The 20,325-nt window shown below is 44.2% G+C and overlaps 1 protein-coding gene across 2 annotated transcripts in view; it reads right to left on the minus strand.

Annotated features, from left to right (window-relative positions):
• Window positions 1-20,325, minus strand: part of LOC139233980 (26S proteasome non-ATPase regulatory subunit 11) — a 102,223-nt gene that overhangs the window by 53,409 nt on the left and 28,489 nt on the right. For both annotated transcript variants that reach the window (XM_070864722.1, XM_070864723.1), the window contains exon 2: window positions 16,677-16,778. In XM_070864722.1, the coding sequence (XP_070720823.1) occupies window positions 16,677-16,778 (102 nt within the window). The remainder of the gene's footprint in view (window positions 1-16,676; window positions 16,779-20,325) is intronic.

The raw sequence follows: 20,325 nt of genomic DNA on the forward strand, positions 1-20,325 counted from the left end.
GACGATCTAGTTGTCATGGTCCGCCTAAGAGCCAACAACATAGGTAGAATTAGGAATGAGTTTCTGCTGAGTTTGAGGAGCTAGGGTCCAAATTAAAAAGCACAACCTCAAAGGTAATAATCTCCGAATTGCTTCCTGAGCCATGTGCTAATTAGCATAGGGACAAGCATATCAGAGAGTTAAATGCGTGGCTCAGAGTGGCGTGGGAGTAAGGGCTTCCGATTCATGGGGCACTGGCACTAGTACTGGGGAAAGGGGAAGCTGTTCCCTTGGGACGGTCTCCACTTAAACCTATTGGGACCAGCGTCCTGTCAAATCGAATAACAAAGGCTGTAAATAGGGCTTTAAACTAAAAAGGGGTTTGGGGGGGCGGGGGGGGGAAATGACGGAATTTAGAAATCCAAGGAGAAAAATCAAGGCAACAGAGCAGTGTCGTGATTTGGGTAAAGATAAGCAGAGCGTGATAGGAAGGGAAGTGTGTTTAATGGTAAAAGTGCATCAACGAATAAGGTGAAAAGCAGGGAATAATGGTAAAAAGTTCAAATTAAAGGCTCTTTATCTGAATGCACAAAGCATTCGTAACAAGGTAGATGAACACGAGTAGAGGGTTGGCTAAGGTAGATTGGGAAATTAGATTAAAAGATATGACGATAGATGAGCAGAGGCAAACATTTAAAGAAGTATTCCAAAATTCTTAATGAATATACATTCCCATTGCGAAATAAAAACTCCATGGGAAAAGTGATCCATTCATGGCTAAAGATGTTAAGGATAATATTAGATCGAGAAAGGCTTAAAATGTTGTGAAGAATAGCTGTAAGCCTGAGGATCGGGAGAGCTTTAAAAACCAGCAAAGGATGACCAAAAGAAAAATCGATAAAAGGGGAAAAAAAATAGAATGAGAATAAATTAGCAAGAAATATAAAAACAGATTGCAAGAGCTTCTACATGCATGTAAAAAGGAAGAGAGGAGCAAAAGTAAGCGTTGGTCCCTAGGAGGCTGATACGGGTGAAATTATAATGGAGAATAAGGAAATGGCAGACTTTGAACAAATATTTTGTATCTGTCATCATGGACGAAAACACAAAACGCATACCAAAAATAGTGGGGAACCAAGGGGATAAGAGTAAGGAGCAAGCGCTCGACTCGGAACTCCTACACAGCAAGCGAGCCCCAGGTGGGCAGAGGAAACATTTCAAGAACACCCTCAAAGCCTCCTTGATGAAGTGCAACATCCCCACTGCACCTGGGAGTCCCTGGCCCAAGACCGCCCTAAGTGGAGGAAGAGTATCCGGGAGAGCATTGGGCACCTCGAGTCTCGTCGCCGAGAGCATGCAGAAATCAAGCGCAGACAGCGGAAGGAGCGTGCGGCAAACCAGACTCCCCACCCACCCTTTCCTTCAACCACTGTCTGTCCCACCTGTGACAAGAGACTGTAATTTCCGTATTGGACTGTACTGTCATCTGAGAATTCACTTTTAGAGTGGAAGCAAGTCTTCGAGGGACTTGATGATGAACAGCGAGGAACTTAAAGTAATTAATATCAGTAGAGAACAAGTATTCGAGAAACGAATGGGATTAAAAGCCAACAAATCCCCTGGATCCGATGGCCTACATCCTAGGGTTCTAAAAGAGGTGGCTACAGAGATAGTGGATGCATTGGTTATGATAAGGTGCCCATTAAAAGGTTGCTACCCAAGCTAAGAGCTTGTGGGTAGTAGATTAGCATGGATAGAGGATTGGTTAAAGGACAGAAAACCGTTACAGGTTTTCCTTGCTACAGGTGTGGTGCCGGAGGACTGGAGGACTGCTAACGTGATACCTTTGTTTAAAAAAGGAGAAAGGAATAGATTACAGGCCAGTCAGCCTAACCTTGGCGGTGGGAAAATTACTGGAAAAAATTCTGAGGGACAGGATAAATCTTAATTTAGAAAGACACGGATTAATCAAGGACAATCAGCATGTATTTGTTAAGGGAAGGTCGTGTCTGACTAACTTGATTGAATATTCTGAGGTGCTAACAGAGGGTCGATGAGGGCAGTGCGTTTGATGCAGTGTATATGGATTTTAGCAAGGCTTTTGATAAGGTCCCACATGGCAGACTGGTCATGAAAGCAAAAGCCCATGGAATCCAGGGCAAAGTGGCAAGTTGGATCCAAAATTGAATCAGAGGCAGGAAGCAAAGGGTAATGGTTGATGGGCGTTTTTGTGACTGGAAGGCTGTTTCCAGTGGTGTTCCGCAGGGCTCAGTACTGTGTAGAAATATGCAGGCTATGGCAACATGAAATGGAAAGACCCCAAAAAATAAGGTTAAGGTGCCTTGAACATAAAATGAATTACCAATTGAAATTTGATTAGTCATGCTTCCTTAGCATTGCAGTAACTAGAATATACTAATCATAAGGATACAGACAAAATGTAATCAATGGGACAGAATATACTAACCAGCAGGGTACAGACAAAATGGGACAGATTGCCCCCCCCCACACCCCCTGGTAAAAACGGAGCACCTCCGTGAGCTGCGCCGGTTTTCTAGACTAAAAAGGGCACTGAAAAGTTACCGTCCTATTCTCCCCACTCCTCAGGATGTCTTCAGCCGCGGTGTGGCGCAGCACATCCAATGGGGGGGGGGGGGGGGGAGGGGGGGGGCGGAGCCAGGTCCCGGCGCTGAAAACAGTCCCGGGACCTCTGCACATGCGCGCTAGAGTGTGCGGGCATGTGCAATGGCTCCTCGCAGCCCGAATCTCTGACGCTCTGCAGGCTGCGTGGGAGGGGCCCGAAGCATGCCGCCCCTATCCCGGGCCGAGTGGCCTGCTGCACAGGCCAGCCGCTGCCTTCCTGCGCTCACTTAGTCCTGCCCGAGAGAGCAGGAGTTGGAGGAGCCCAGGGGAGCTGGAGCTGGAGGAGCAGGAACAGGTGCTGGAGGAGCCCGGGGGGGAGGAAGAGCAGGAGCTGGAGGAGCCCGGGGGAGGAGGAGCAGGAGCTGGAGGAGCCCGGGGGAGGAGGAGCAGGAGCTGGAGGAGCCCGGGGGAGGAGGAGCAGGAGCTGGAGGAGCCCGGGGGAGGAGGAGCAGGAGCTGGAGGAGCCCGGGGGAGGAGGAGCAGGAGCTGGAGGAGCCCGGGGGAGGAGGAGCAGGAGCTGGAGGAGCCCGGGGGAGAAGGAGCAGGAGCTGGAGGAGCCCGGGGGAGGAGGAGCAGGAGCAGGAGCTGGAGGAGCCCGGGGGTGGAGGAGCAGGAGCTGGAGGAGGCCCGGGGGAGCAGGAGCAGGAGCTGGAGGAGGCCCGGGGGTGGAGGAGCAGGAGCTGGAGGAGCCCGGGGGAGGAGGAGCAGGAGCTGGAGGAGCCCGGGGGAGGAGGAGCAGGAGCTGGAGGAGCCCGGGGGTGGAGGAGCAGGAGCTGGAGGAGCCCGGGGGTGGAGGAGCAGGAGCTGGAGGAGGCCCGGGGGAGCAGGAGCAGGAGCTGGAGGAGGCCCGGGGGTGGAGGAGCAGGAGCTGGAGGAGGCCCGGGGGAGCAGGAGCAGGAGCTGGAGGAGGCCCGGGGGAGCAGGAGCAGGAGCTGGAGGAGGCCCGGGGGAGCAGGAGCAGGAGCTGGAGGAGGCCCGGGGGAGCAGGAGCAGGATGAGCCCGGGGGAGCAGGAGCAGGAGGAGCCCGGGGGACAGGAGCAGGAGCTGGAGGCGGCCTGGGGGAGCAGGAGCAGGAGCTGGAGGAGGCCTGGGGAGGAGGAGCAGGAGCTGAAGGAGGCCCGGGGGAGCAGGAGCAGGAGTTGGAGGAGCCCTGGGGAGCGCAGCTCGAGTCCAATGTGTGCACCTTTCAAATAGTTCGATTGACATGCCCTGGAGGGCTCTCCCGCTGCTTGCTGCGAGCCTCCTGCCCCTAAGCCCTGGCCGAAGGGCTTGCCGGTGTGCTGTAGTCGGCGAGGTAGGGCTTTTTATTTTTTAGTAATTGATTTATTTTTCATTTATTATTGATATTTGTGAGGGTGCTGTGATGGGAGATGCTGTTCATTTCTGGCTACCTGCACTGATTTCTTAATTCACCGCAAGGTTTTTCTGAGCGGACACAAGTGGCCTCATACGCTGGCCTAAGTTAGTTTGGAGTAACTTTTAGCAGGCTAAACTTGCTTAAATGGCCAAAACAGGCATAAGTGGCTGGTAACACCCCCTTTTGAAAAAAAAACTAATTAAAATCCTAACTCACTCACTTACAGTGGAGCAAATTAAATGGAGAGAATTGCAATTTTAAATTACTCCAAAAAAATCTAGTTGCTCCAAAAAAAAAAGGGAGCAACTGCTGGGGAAATTTGGGCCCATAGCAACTAAAATATCCCAATCGCCAGGACACAGACAAATGTGTCATCAAAGAGATGGAACAGATTATAGCAGAGTATAAACCAGGAAGGGAAATCCCACAGAAGCAGCGAGAACCTAGGAGCCACACTTGAGAAGCAGGAACCTTAGGCCAAAGGCTCAAAGCAGGACACGAGAAAAGTTGGACCTTTAAGAAGAGGCTTGAAAGCAGGATACCAGTGACGGAGACTGATCACCTCTGTTAACGGGTAATACCAGCACAAGTAGTGAGGCTTATGTGCTATTTTATACATTGTTTGTTCTTTATTTCTACTTTGGGAAATCGTTTGAACTTTAATTCTACTTTGGGAAGAAGGATAAAGTTTGTTTAGCTGAAACATAATGTTTGTCGACGACTTTCTTTCAATACTCGAAGTCCCACCAAATTGTTGCGACTGTAGTGACTAAATGCCTACTACATAAGCTGTCTACAAACCTACAGAGAGTTTTGGGCAACAGATTGGCACCCCAGATGGGACTGTGAATTTAAAGAGCATTGCAAGAAAGCAAAAATTTGAACTGGTCAGGGACCAGGACTAAGGATAGTCAGTATGGTGACTAAAAGGACATTCAAGGTTTAGAACAATAATTATGGACAGGGTTATGGGCAAGGAACCCACGATGGAGGATAGGATATCCTCGTATGTATTTGGGAAAGTAAATCTTTCTGACATGATGCTAGAAATGTTACACTCTGACTGTCCGTATGAGAAAGCGGTAGAGTGGATGGGTAGCAGTGTACATAAGAAATCGAAGGAAAAGGCAATTTGGTTAATATGTATGCAGAAACAAATTCAGATGCTCATGGAGTAAGTTGAGCGTTTAGAAAAAGAGAAACAGGAATCAGAAAGTAGGGCAGGAGAGAGAGAGAGAGTCCGTAGTGAACCGGCTGACAGAAGTTTTGAGCATTGAAAGGCAGGAGAGATAAGCTCAGGAAGAAACTGCAAGAAACACGATAGAGTACCTGCAATTTCAGGCCACCGAAAGTAGAAGGCAGTGTCAGGTTCAACAAGAAGAAGGAAATAGGAACTGAGAGAGAGCTGACAAGGCTGAGGGTCAGTTAAAAGATATAAAAGTGGCAGACGGTAGCTTAAAATCGGGTATATGAAGAGGCCGATCATGATCCCTGTAATAAAAAAAATCAGTAAGTTGACCCTAGCATTATCTGGGGCCAGGGGTATGGCTTGTCTTATGACACCGGGGGAAGTTGGGGTAAACTGGGATAAAGAGAGAAAGGAGTCCGATGATGGGACCCAGTATAGTGAGGGTTGATCAGCTCCCGAAGCACCAGACTGATCAATAACTGTGATGAGGATGAATCGGCACCATTGAGCCGATATATAGGCCCCATTATCTCCACGGATAGTCCGCTGGATGTTAACAGACGCTGGGCGGATTTTTGGAGGGGTAACCTGGAGTTGGGGGATGTGAACTTGAAACAGATCCTCAGGAGCTGCAAAAGCAGTTTTAAAAATCTGAAAGCTGACAGCAGAGTTTTCAGGAAAGGGTTAAACAAGGTGAGCAGAAGGACCCTGCGGAATCCAAAGGGAAGAACAAAGCATGGCACGGAAGCAGTGTGTTTATGGTAGTAAACCGCTTGTTTAAGAAAAAAAATAGAAAAACATTTCTATGAATCTAAGAAAATAAAGCATAGAATTTGTTACTATGGATGTTTGAAAAGTTATGAAATGTATTGTGTGTGATGTTTCAATGTGAATGGTAAAGTTAAAAGCATGTGGATGGTTTTTAACTTGTCTTTAAGTGTGTGTGTCTGGATAGATTTTTTTTCAACTGGCACTGGTTAGTTTGAACTAATTTGGAGTTATTGAGGTTAATTAACCCGTGAAATGCAGATTTTTTTATGATGGCCATGATGAATTTTTGATTGGTTTAAATTGTATGAAAAACCTCTAGTTCTGGACATGAGACAATCACACATATTTGGTATTTTAAAGCAAGAAGTAGGAGATAGTACCACCGAGGGAAAAATGGGAAGGAAGAGAGGATTAGTAAACGATGTAGGCACTGTATATGGCACCGGTATGGCTACTGTAAATAACATGGATATAACAAATTTGAACAATAAGATTAAAACTTTGACTAATCAGATCAAGGGAGCCCTAAAGGATTTGAACAACAATCAGCGAACCTCTTCATAGGCAGGCAAGGAGAATGCTCAGACACAGGAAGGGATAGGGAGAGTTTTAGAAGGACATGCTCAAACCATCAATAAAATAATCCAGGTAACTCAGTCGGGCCTAGTCAGAAGCAAGGATTATTATGATGGTCACATTAACAATTGTGAACTGAGGAAACTTAGTAAAGTTTGGTTCAACAAGGACTGCAAGGGCAGTAGCAGTAATAGCGCCTTGGATCTAGTTATTGATATCCCAATTACGGTAGAGCAAGGAAAGATGAATTTAGTGGACGTCCAGAGAATACAGGGAGGAGTCTGGGTAAGGTATGACCATCTGTTGCCATATGCCGTATAACAGAATGATACTTTGATCGGCACCAGACTTAATCAATGCAAACAAACAGTGCGAGTGGTGATAGGTCCATACAAAATCTATTCCACCAACACCGCCAGGTGTGGGTTCAAAGGAAATCTACCCATAAATTGCACCACGAGGATTGAAGCAACTACGAAATCAATCGTGAGAACCAGTTACCAAGGAAATGGGGCTTACTGCATCACCATGAACGAAAAAACTTACCATTACGGGAATAGAGTATGCCTCATAAAGGATTTCACATTTTGTCTACATCCCCAAATACCGATGAGGCTGGGAAATGAAGAAATCATCAACATAGAAAGAAGGCCAGCCGTGGAAATCAATGTGATCAACGAACTAAAGGGACATCTGAGAGACTACTTTGCCAAATATGATAATGATATCGCACTGGAAAAGGAACATTTGTTTAGGATGCACAGCCAGCTGGAATTGGCACATCAAACCTATTTAAAGGTAGAACAAAATACCAAAGGAATAGGAAAGGACACCTGGTGGGACAACATATGGAATTGGGGAAACAGCATCAACGTTCATCCCTGGATCAGAATATTCTCACACGTTAGTGATCCTAATCGTAGTGGTGTTCGTATGCTTATGCCTCACATGGAGAAATATGTTGAAACTAGAAAAGGGGTTGAAGCTGAGACTTGAGAATGTAGAGGTTTATCAATCTTTGCACAAATCAAGACAAGAGAAGCCCTATGACAACATGAACGGGTGATCATGATACTCTTCAATTTAATATGATCAAAAGGGAAGAATGTAGAAATATGCAGGCTATGACAACATAAAATGGGAAGACCCCCCAGAGTAAGGTTAAGGTGCCTTGAACATAAAATGAATTACCAATTGAAATTTGATTAGTCATGCTTCCTTAGCATCGTCTTAGAATATACTAATCATAAGGATACAGACAAAATGTAATCAATGGGACAGAATATACTAATCAGCAGGGTACAGACAAAATGTAATCAAGGAAATGGGACAGATTGTAACTAGAATAACCCAATCACCAGGGCACAGACAAATGTGTCATCAAAGAGATAGAACAGATTATAGCAGAGTATAAACCAGGAAGGGAAATCCCACAGAAGCAGCGAGAACCTAGGGGAAATACTCGAGAAGCAGGAACCTTCGGCCAGGAACTTGAAAGCAGGACACCAATGGCGGAGACTGATCACCTCTTAACAGGTAATACCAGCACAAGTAGTGAGGCTTATGTGCTATTTTGTACATTGTTTGTACTTTATTTTTACTTTGGGAAATCGTTTGAACTTTAATTCTACTTTGGGAAGTATAAATTTTGTTTAGCTGAAACATAACGTTTGTCGACGACTTTCTTTCAATACTCGAAGTCCCAACAAATTGTTGCGACTGTAGTGACGAAATACCTACTACGTAAACTGTCGACAAACCTACAGTGAGTTTTGGGCAACAACTGGGTCCCTTGCTTTTTGTGGTATGTATCAATGACTAGACTTGAATGTAGGGGATATGATTAAGAAGTTTTCAGATGATACTAAAATCGGCTGTGTGGTTGATAATGAAGCAAGCTGCAGACTGCCGGAACATATCAATGAACTGCTCAGGTGAGCAGAACAGTGGCAAATGGAATTCAATCCAGAGAAGTGGGAGGTAATGTATTTGGGGAGGGCTAACAAGGCAAGGGAATACCTTTCAAATAGTAGGACACTGAGAAATGTAGAGGAACAAAGGGACCTTGGAGCGCATGTCCAGATCCCTTAAGGTAGCAGGACAGGTAGATAAGGTGGTGACAGAATACTTGCCTTTATTAGCCAAGGCATAGACTACAAGAGCAGGGAGGTTATGCTTGAACTATATAAAACACTAGTTAGACCACATTACAGGAAAGATGTGATTGCACTGGAGAGGGGACAGAGGAAATTTACGAGGATGTTGCCTGGACTGGAGAATATTAGCTCTGAGGAAAATTGGATAGGCTGTGTTTGTTTTCTTTGGAACAGAAAGGCTGAGGGGTAACCTTATTAAGGTGTATAAAATTATCAGGGGCCTAGATAGAGTGGATAGGATGGACCAATTTCCCTTAGCAGAGGGGTCAATAACCAGGGGGCATAGATTTAAAGTAATTAGTAAACATCGAAACATAGAAAAATAGGTGCAGGAGTAGGCCATTCGGCCCTTCGAGTCTGCAGCACCATTCAATAAGATCATGGCTGATCATTCACCTTAGTACCCCTTTTTCCTGCTTTCTCTCCATACCCCTTGATCCCTTTAGCTGTAAGGGCCATATCTAACTCCCTCTTGAATACATCTAACGAACTGGCATCAACAACTCTCTGCGATTGAGAATTCCACAGGTTAACAACTCTCTTGAGTGAAGAAGTTTCTCCTCATCTGGGTCCTAAGTGGCTTACTAATGTCAGGCTAACAGGTCTATAATTTGCTGTTTTCTCTGTCCCTCCTTTTTTAAAAAGTGGGGTTACATTAGCTACCATCCAATCCATAGGAACTGATCCAGAGTCTATAGAATGTTGGAAAATGACCACCAATGTGTCCACTATTTCTAGGGCCACTTCCTTAAGTACTCTGGCATGCAGACTATCAGGCTCTGGGGATTTATTGGCCTTCAATCCCATCAATTTCCCTAACACAATTTCCTGACTAATAAGGATTTCCTTCAGTTCTTCCTCCTCGCTAGACCCTCGGTCCCCTAGTATTTCCGGGAGGTTATTTGTGTATTCCTTAGTGAGGACAGAACCCAAGTATTTGTTCAATTGGTCTGCCATTTCTTTGTTCCCCATTATAAATTCACCTGATTCTGACTGCAAGGGACCTACATTTGTCTTCACTAATCGTTTTCTCTTCACATATCTATAGAAGCTTTTGCAGTCCTTTTTATTTTTCCTGCAAGCTTGCTCTCATACTCTATTTTCCCCCTCCTAATTAAACCCTTTGTCTTCCTCTGCTGAATTCTAAATTTCTCCCAGTCCTCAAGTTTGCTACTTTTTATGGCCAATTTATATGCCTCTTCCTTGGATTTAACACTATCCCTAATTTCCCTTGTTAGCCATGGTTGAGCCACCTTCCCCGTTTTATTTTTACGCCAGACAGGATGTACAATTGTTGAAGTTCATCCATGTGATCTTTAAATGTCTGCCATTGCCTATCCACCGTCAACCCTTTAAATATCATTCACCAGTCTATCCTAGCCAATTCAAGTCTCATACCATCGAAGTTACATTTCCCCCAAGTTCAGGACCCTAGTCTCTGAATTAACTGTGTCACTCTCCATCTTAATGAAGAATTCTATCATATTATGGTCTCTCTTCCCCAAGGGGCCTCGCACAACAAGATTGCTAATTAATCCTCTCTCATTACACAACACTCAGTCTACGATGGCCTGCTCTCTAGTTGGTTCCTCGACATATTGAACTAGAAAACTATCCCTTATACACTCCAGGAAATCCTCCTCCACTGTGTTGCTACCAGTTTGGTTAGCCCAATCTATATGTAGATTAAAGTCACCCATGATAACTGCTGTACCTTTATTGCACACATCCCTAATTTCCTGTTTGACGCCATCCCCAACCTCACTACTACTGTTTGGTGGTCTGTACACAACTCCCACTAGCGTTTTCTGCGCTTTGGTGTTCCGCAGCTCTACCCATACAGATTCGACATCATCCAAGCGAATGTCCTTCTTTACTATTGTGTTAATCTCCTCTTTAACCAGCAAAGCTACCCCACCACCTTTTCCCTTCTGTCTTACCTTCCTGAATATTGAATACCCCTGGATGTTGTGTTCCCAGCCTTGGTCACTCTGGAGCCATGTCTCCGTAATCCCAATTACGTCATATCTGTTAACAGCTATTTGCGTAGTTAATTCATCCACCTTATTACGAATGCTCCTCGCATTGAGACACAAAGCCTTCAGGTTTTTTTTTAAAACAGGCTTTGTCCTTTTAGAATTATGTTGTAATGTGGCCCTTTTTGATTTTTGCCTTTGATTTCTCTGCCCTCATCTCCTTTCTATCTTTTGCTAGGTAGAGAAGGGGTCTGATCAATGATGCAGGAACGGCATATGGAGCAGGGATGGTCACGGTGAACACCTTGGATTTGGTTAATCTAAATTTAAAGGTTAGAACCTTAACCTACCAGTTAAAGGAAAGATTGAAGAAAATGAATGACAATCAAAGAGACTCCTCAAAGGGAGGACAAGCAGGAATGGACATCCAGTTACAACAGGTGGTGGTATTAGAAGGATATAGAAACATAGAAATTAGGTGCAGGAGCAGGCCATTTGGCCCTTCGAACCTGCACCACCATTCAATAAGATCATGGCTGATCATTCAACCTCAGTACCCCATTCCTGCTTTCTCTCCATACCTCTTGATCCCTTTAGCCGCAAGGGCCATATCTAACTCCCTTTTGAATATATCTAACGAACCGGCCTCAACAACTTTCTGCGTAGAGAATTCCAAAGGTTAACCACTCTCTGAGTGAAGAGGTTTCTCCTCATCTCGGTCCTAAATGGCTTACTCCTTATTCTTAGACTGTGACTCCTGGTTCTGGAACTCCCCAGCAACGGGAACATTCTTCCTGCCTCTAACCTGTCCAATCCCGTCAGAATTTTATATGTTTCTATGAGATCCCCTCTCATGCTTCTAAACTCCAGTGGATACAAGCCCAGTTGATCCAGTCTCTCCTCATATGTCAGTCCTGCCATCCCGGAAATCAGTCTGGTGAACCTTCGCTGTACTCCCTCAATAGCAAGAACATCCTTCCTCAGATTAGGAGACCAAAACTGAACACAATATTCCAGGTGTGGCCTCACCAAGGCTCTGTACAACTACAGTAAGACCTCCCTGCTCCTATACTCAAATCGTCTAGCTATGAAGGCCAACATGCCATTTGCCTTCTTCACCACCTGCTGCACCTGCATGTCAACTTTCAATGACTGATGTACCATGACATCCAGGTCTCGTTGCACCTCCCCTTTTCCTAATCTGTCACCATTCAGATAATATTCTGTCTTCCTGTTTTTGCCACCAAACTGGATAACCTCACATTTATCCACATTATACTGCATCTGCCATGCATTTGCCCTCTCATCTAACCTGTCCAAGTCATCCTGCAGCCTCTTAGCATCCTCTTCACAGCTCACACCGCCGCCCAGCTTAGTGTCATCTGCAAACTTGGAGATATTACATTCAATTCCTTCATCTAAATCATTGATGTATACTGTAAATAGCTGGGGTCCCAGCACTGAACCCTGCAGCCCCCCACTGGCCACTGCCTGCCATTCTGAAAAGGACCAGTTTATTCCAACTCTCTGCTTCCTGTCTGCCAACCAGTTCTCTATCCACGTTAATACATTACCCCCAATACCATGTGCTTTGATTTTGCACACTAATCTCTCGTGTGGGACCTTGTCAAAAGCCCTTTGAAAGTCCAAATACACCACATCCATGGCTTCTGCCTTGTCCACTCGAGCAGTTACATCCTCAAAAAATTCTAGAAGATTCGTCAAACATGATTTCCCTTTCATAAATCCAAGCTGACTTGGACCGATTCTGTCACTGCTTTCCAAATGCGCTGCTATTACATCTTTAATAATTGATTCCAACATTTTCCCCACCACCGATGTCAGGCTAACCAGTCTATAATTCCCTGTTTTCTCTCGCCCTCCTTTTTAAAAAGTGGTGTTACATTAGCTACTCTCTAGGTTATTTGTGTCTTCCTTCGTGAAGACAGAACCGAAGTATTTGTTCAATTGGTCTGCCATTCCTTTGTTCCCCATTATAAATTCACCTGATTCTGACTGCAAGGGACCTACGTTTTTGCCTTCACTAATCTTTTTCTCGTCACATATCTATAGAAGCATTTGCAGTCAATTTTTATGTTCCCAGCAAACTTCCTCTCATACTCTATTTTCCCCCTCCTAATTAAACCCTTTGTCTTCCTCTGCTGAATTCTAAATTTCTTCTAGTCCTCAGGTTTGCTGCTCTTTCAATTTATATGCCTCTTCCTTGGATTTAGCACTATCCCTAATTTCCCCTGTTAGCCACGGTTGAGCCACCTTCCCCATTTTATTTTTACTCCAGACAGGGATGTACAATTGTTGAAGTTCATCCAGGTGCTCCTTAAATGTTTGCCATTGCCCATCCATCGTCAATCCTTTAAGTATCATTTGTCGGTCTACTCTAGCCAATTCACATCTCATACCATCGAAGTTACCTTTCCTTAAGTTCAGGGCCCTAGTCTCTGAATTAACTATGTCAGTCTCCATCTTAATAAAGAATTCTACCATATTATGGTCACTCTTCACCAAAGGGCCTCGCAAAACAAGATTGCTAATTAGTCCTTTCTTGTTACGCATCACCCAATCTAGGATGGCCAGCCTCCTTGTTGGTTCCTCGACATATTGGCCTGGAAAACCATCCCTAATACACTCCAGGAAATCCTCCTCCACCCTACTGCTACCAGTTTGGTTAGCCCAATTTATATGCAGATTAAAGTCGCCCATGATAACTGCTGTACCTTTATTGCACGCATCCCTAAGTTCTTGTTTGATGCTGTCCCCAACCTCACTATCACTGTTTGGTGGTCTGTACACAACTCCTACTAGCATTTTCTGCCCTTTGGTATTCCACAGCTCTACCTATACAGATTCCACATCATCTAAGCTAATGTCCTTCCTTACTATTGCGTTAATTTCTTCTCTAACCAGCAACGCTACCCAGCCTCCTTTTCCTTTCTGTCTATCCTTCCTGAATGTTGAATACCCCTGGATGTTGAGTTCCCAGCCTTCGTCAGTAGAAGGTTTAGAGGGGATTTGAGAGGAAATTTCTTCACCCAGAGGGTGGTGGGAGTCTGGAACTCACTGCCTGAAAGGGTGGTAGAGGCAGAAACCCTCACCACATTTAAAAAGTACTTGGATGTGCATTTCAAGTGCTGTAAGCGACGGAAACGAACCAAGAGTTGGAAAATGGGACTAAGCTGGATAGCTCATGGGCCGAAATGACTGCCTTCTGTACTGTATATTTCTATGATTCTATGAAAACAGAGAGTAGAGATAAATGGGTTAGTTGGCAGTCTGTAACTAGTGGGGTGTCGCAATGATCAGTGCTTGGGTCTTGGCTATTTACAATCTATATTAATGACCTAGATGAAGGGACCAAGTGCAAGGTTTCCAAGTTTGCTAACAGTACAAAGCTAGATAGGAAAGGGGGACAGAAAGAGCCTGCAAAGGGATGTATACAGGTTAAGTGAGTGGGCCATAGGTGGCAGATGGGAGTATAATGTGGGGAAATTAGGATATTCACTTTGGTAGGAATAGAAAAACAGAATACTTTTTAAATGGCGATAAATTATTAAATGTTTGTGTTTAGAGAGATTTAGGTATCCTCATACAGGAAACACAAAGTTAGTATGCGGGTACAGCAAGCAATTAAGAAGACAAGTGGCATGTTGGCCTTTATTGTAAGGAGTTGAAGTACAAGAGCAAGGAAGTCTTACTACCTTGTAGAGGGTTTTGGTGAGACCACACCTGGAATGCTGTGCTCAACTTTGGTCTCCTTATTTGATAAAGAACATACATGCCTTAGAGCCGGTGAAACAAAGGTTCACTAAATTGATCCCTGGGATGAGAGGGTTGTCCTATGAGGAGAGATTGAGTAGACTGGCCTATACTCTCTGGAGTTTAGAAGAATGAGAGGGGATGATCTCATTGAAACATAAAAGATTTTGAGGGAGATTGACAGTAGATGCTGAGAGGTTGTTTCCCCTGGCTGGATTGTCTAGAACTCAGGAGCACAGTCTCAGGATAAGGGGTCGGACATTTAAAACTGAGATGAGGAGGAATTACTTCACTGAGGGTTGTGAATCTTTGGAATTCTCTACCCTAAAGGGCTGTGGATGCTGAATTGTTGAGTATATTCAAGGCGGAGATAAACAGATTTTTGAACTCTAGGGGAATCATGGGATTATGGGGTTTGGGCAGGAATGTGGAGTTGAGGTCAAAGATCAGCCATGATCTCATTGAACAGAGGAGGAGGCTTGAGGGACCGAGTGGCCTACTCCTGCTCCTACTCCTAATTTTTATATTCTTATGTAACTGGTTCTTGGGTTTGCCAAATAGATTGCATTCCACAGACAAGGTTAAAAGTACCAGTGCCTACAAATTTGAAAGACAGGTGCTTTGCGCTTCCAGGAGTATGCATTGGAGACACACATTGGGATGCAAATGTATATCCAAGTGTTAAGTGAGTTATGGTCAGTGCATTGAATGGGATGGAGTGCACCCCAGCTTAGAATAATATTTACAATGTGTGCCACATTTAATTTAAACAACTAGGGATAAATTTAAAAATGGGAAATAAACTGATGAATAGACTATGGAGTAATTCTGCTTCACAATGGTATCCATTCTTAACTGTGATATTTCACATGAAAAAGGAAAATTATTTCTTGGAGATGACATTTTGTTTGATATAAAATGATCAAGAACACAAACTTACCATTTACACAAAACAAAACAGACAGAACACAATCCCAAGACACTGATAAATGACCTGAAATACATTGCAATAAAATGGAATTTGACTGATTCACCACTGTAAACCAGTGAATCGATAGAGGATTTACTATCAGCACTGCAGTTCCACAAAGTGCTTACAGGTGGCACTGTTGAGACCAATGCCTTCTGCAAGTTCCACATTGCCATATGCTGTATTTTGTCACAACAGGCACAATTAAACCACAAATACAAGTTTAGATAGAAGCAACAATTTAAAATCTCTAAAATAGTACAATTTTAAGGGGGTGCAGAACAGAGAAACCTGGGGGTGTAGGTACACAAATCTGAAGGTTGTTTAAAAAAAAATCGTACGGTATCCATGGCTTTATAAACATAGGCAGAGTACATAAGCAAGGAAATTATGCTGAATCTTTGTGGGCCTCACTTTAGGAAGAATGTCAAGACCTTAGAAAAGGTGCAGAGATTTACTAGAATGGTACCAGGGATACGGGACCTCAGTTACATGGAGAGAATAGAGAAGCAAGCTAGGGTCGTTCTCCTTGGAGCAGAGAAGGTTAAGTGAAGATTTAATAAAAGTGTTCAAAATCATGAAGTGTTTTGATAAAGTAAATAAGGAGAAACTGTTTCCAGTGGTAGAAGAGTCGGTCGATAACCAGAGGAGACAGATTTAAGGTAATGGACAAATTATTGATATATTTTTTTAAACGCAGAGTTATGATGATCTGGAATACATTGTCTGAAATGGTGACGGAAGCAGATTCAATAGTAACTTTCAAAAGGAAATTGGGTAAGTATTTGAAGGGGAAAAATGTGCAGGACTCTGGGGAAAGAGCGGGGCGAGTGTGACTAATTGGATAACTCTTTCAAAGAGCTAGCACCGGCACAATGGGCCGAATGGCCTCCTGCTGTGCCATATCATTCTACAAAAATTATTTAATGTCCATATACTGTCTAAAAAAAAGAGGAAAACAAGTACTACACTCATTGATTTACTCTTCCTAATACTGCCAGAACAAGATACACTCCAGGAGGGAGCCACTGGAAAACATCTGCTGGAAGACTGCCTTTGATCAGCAATGTGAAAATATAAACCAGGAAAGGATCACCAGGGGTCAGCTATTTCCCTTCTCGAATCCACAATCCAGCGTAATAACTTTTAATGCAACACATCCATAAACAGGAAACAGAATGCTCTTGATAGAAACAAGTTTTTGTACACTGGCCTCACATGTACTCAATACTAGTTGCAGTATACATGTCCCCTCCACCAATAGACAAGTGCTTTATAGTTTACCTGCTGCCTGCCCTGTTTTGGCTAGGAGTGCCCCCAGCTCCAGAATGCTCTGCTCCTTAACACGGACAGCTTCTTCATCATCTTGCTGGATATCACGTTTCACTGGAATATAGAACAAATGAGACATTTAGTCCAGTATCGTTGGAGAGATGCGCTAGCTTGGACTTTCGTCACACCTGCAGGTTTTTCTGTAGTGTTAGAATACCTGCACTTAGAAGGTTGCATACATTTTCTACAGCAAGTTTCTCGACAGTTTTCTAAACGGCACTTGTGACATCTAGCAGTTGAAGAATAGTACTTCAAAATTCTAGTGCTAACAGAGCATTTAAAAAGTAAAAACTTACAAGGAAACCAGCCATGCAAATTTAGGTGGGTCAACTTTTTCCCAAGGGTGAAGGAAGGGAAACTTCTCACAGGATGGAATCTATAAATATTGGTATCAATCTTGAAGGACAAATCTCCTTGGTATTGCAAGTCTTATTTATACAGGCTAAGAGATTGCAAGTGTCTCCACAACTGATAGTGAGAGGCCCTTTGCTGGGAGCTATGGGTACTCAACAGGCAGGTCACCAAATTGGCCTGTAAAACCCAGTGAGTTCAGTTTTATTCTGAAGTACCAAATTAGATTGCAGTTAACACACTGTTGTCAGTTCGGGCCCTACAAATTGAGACAATGGCCTAGATGTTGGTTCATACTGGCAAGCTTGCATGAACTGACAACAGGAAATGATTCGTGCAACAGAACAGGTAGGGCCCGAGGCATACACTATATTAGGCCTCGGGCTTCCTTTACACAAGACCATCGAGCTGCAAACGCCTGCGGTGTGTGCCCAGGAAGTGAGGAGGATTTTAATTTCAGCACACAGTAACCCTCTAGTAGGTCGGCCACTGTTGTGGGGGGAGCTTTTGCGATTGGATGGAGCAATGGTTTTCAGCACTGCCCCTCCCAGCTCAACATTCACATATATCGTTTTTTAAAAACGTACCTTTTTGGTTACGGCCTCCAGGAGTTCTTTTAAGGACTCAGCACAAAAGGAAGACCAATCTTGGGAAGGGGGCCTGAAAGAGGCATTGGGTAATTTGCATATGCAAATAAATGGCCTCGTGCCCATCTCAAGTGCAAACCCTGGACGCCTCTTTTTTCATCTTCACAGATATGGCACATGCCACCCGTCTTATTGGACGCATATTCACTCATCTTTCGCCTATAAAATGGGTGCGGCATCAACCAATTTCAAGTCCACAAACTCCACAAGGGAGGATTTAATCAGCCTTTTGGGGACTTGTCTGCTATCATGAGGACCTGGTACCCTTGAATCAACAATGAGGTCAACATAATTTTATCTTGAGGCTCCTTGAGCACATTCCCAGCGTCTCAGAAAGGTTAGGGAGCCATGCTTTCTGTGTTTGCAAGGGGAAGGTAGGCCAAAAGCGTAAGCCTCATACCAGGTTTCATTACTCACAAGAAGCATCAGAGTCATCTAGTGCTTATAAAGCTTTGTAACATTAAGTTGAGTAAATTAGGCTTTTTGAATCTCAGAGATGTTGGCAGGAAGGTAAGGATTGACTTGGCCCAGTGGGATGTTTTTAGACATGAGGCAGGACAGTTACATGTTCGATACCTCAACATCATTGATCAAAAAAAGTGTAAAAGGATCATGCTCTCTTCAGCTTATCCTAGTGCAATGCAAAAAGATCATGGCTGATCTGGCCGTGGACTCAGCTCCACTTACCCGACCGCTCCCCATAACCCTTAATTCCTTTATTGGTTAAAAATCTATCTATCTGTGATTTGAATACATTCAATGAGCTAACCTCAACTGCTTCCTTGGGCAGAGAATTCCACAGATTCACAACCCTCTGGGAGAAGAAATTCCTTCTCAACTCGGTTTTAAATTGGCTCCCCTGTATTTTGAGGCTGTGCCCCCTAGTGCTAGTCTCCCCAACCAGTGGAAACAACCTTACTGCCTCTATCTTGTCTATCCCTTTCATTATTTTAAATGTTTCTATAAGATTATCCCTCAGCCTTCTGAACTCCAACAGATGTAATCCTTACTACTAGGGGGATCAAGGGGTATGGCAAGAAAGCAGGAATGGGGTACTGAGGTTGCATGTTCAATGGTGGTGCAGGCTCGAAGGGCCGAATGGCCTACTCCTGCACCTATTTTCTATGTTTCAACTAGGCTGGAGTTTAATATTTTGATATTTCAAATAACAGTGCTGATATTTGATTTCTCCAAGATAAGGGGAGATTAATTGATGTCCTGTTTCTGACTGCTCCATTTTTGATCCGGGCGGAGGAGCAGTGAGAGATCGGGGCCCAGGAGCATTGTGATCGAGGCCCAGAAGAGCCGAGGGCCCGGGGCAGCACGGGCCAGCCCACACCGCGATCTATGGATAGTAGGAGCATGTGTGCGTACTCGGTCCGTGCATTAGAGCTTGGTCTCTAATCGTCTTGGTTAACTCTTGCCACTGGATCAAGACCTAGTTCTGTCAAGCTCGTGTGGTGGCTGGTGTGCAACGGCCATCCCATGTTAAAAAAATCCACAGGCATCTTCCACACTTCGATATGTAGTTCGGGACCTAGAATGTCAGGTCCCTCATTGAAACACCTGTGAACTCATCCCTTTTTGGTGTGGAAGAGGGTCATCCTCGATATGAGGGACTGCCTAATACTATGCTAATTATTAATTCCAATAACTTCTCCACAACAGATGTTAGACTAACAGCTCTATTATTTTCTGGTTTCTCTCTCTCTTGCCTTTCTTAAATAAATGGAGTTACATTTGCAATTTTCCAAGCCAAAGGGACAATTCCTGAATCGAGAGCGCTTTGGAAGATAGTCTTCAACGGAGATGGATCTATAAGTACTACACTTAACGGGAGAAATGCATATTCTGATTTAGAAGGAGGGCTGTATTATATGCATGTCATATTCTCCCTAAACACAAGAACATAAAAAATAGGAGCAGGAGTAGGCCATATGGCCCCTCGAGCCTGCTCCGCCATTTAATACGATCATGGCTGATCCAATCATGGACTCAGGTCCACTTCCCCGCCCGCTCTCCATAACCCCTTATTCCCTTATCGTTTAAGAAACTGTCTATTTCTGTATTAAATGTATTCAATGTCCCAGCTTCCACAGCTCTCTGAGGCAGCGAATTCCACAGATCCATAACCCTCAGAGAAGAAATTTCTCCTCATCTCAGTTTTAAATGGGCAGCCCCTTATTCTAAGATCATGCCCTCTAGTTCTAGTCTCCCCTATCAGTGGAAACATCCTCTCTGCATCCACCTTGTCAAGCCCCCTTATAATCTTACACGTTTCAATAAGAACACCTCTCATTCTTCTGAATTCCAATGAGTAGAGGCCCAACCTACTCAACCTTTCCTCATAAGTCAACCCCCTCATCTCTGGAATCAACCTAGTGAACCTTTTCTGAACTGCCTCCAAAGCAAGTATATCCTTTAGTAAATATGGAAACCAAAACTGCACGCAGTATTCCAGGTATGGCCTCACCAATACCCTGTACAACTGTTGCAAGACTTCCCTGCTTTAATATTCCATCCCCTTTGCAATAAAGGCCAAGATTCCACTGGCCTTCCTGATCAATTGCTGTACCTGCATACCTTTTGTGTTTCATGCACAA

Source organism: Pristiophorus japonicus, chromosome 21 (assembly GCF_044704955.1).
Source record: "Pristiophorus japonicus isolate sPriJap1 chromosome 21, sPriJap1.hap1, whole genome shotgun sequence".
NCBI lineage: Eukaryota > Metazoa > Chordata > Chondrichthyes > Pristiophoridae > Pristiophorus > Pristiophorus japonicus.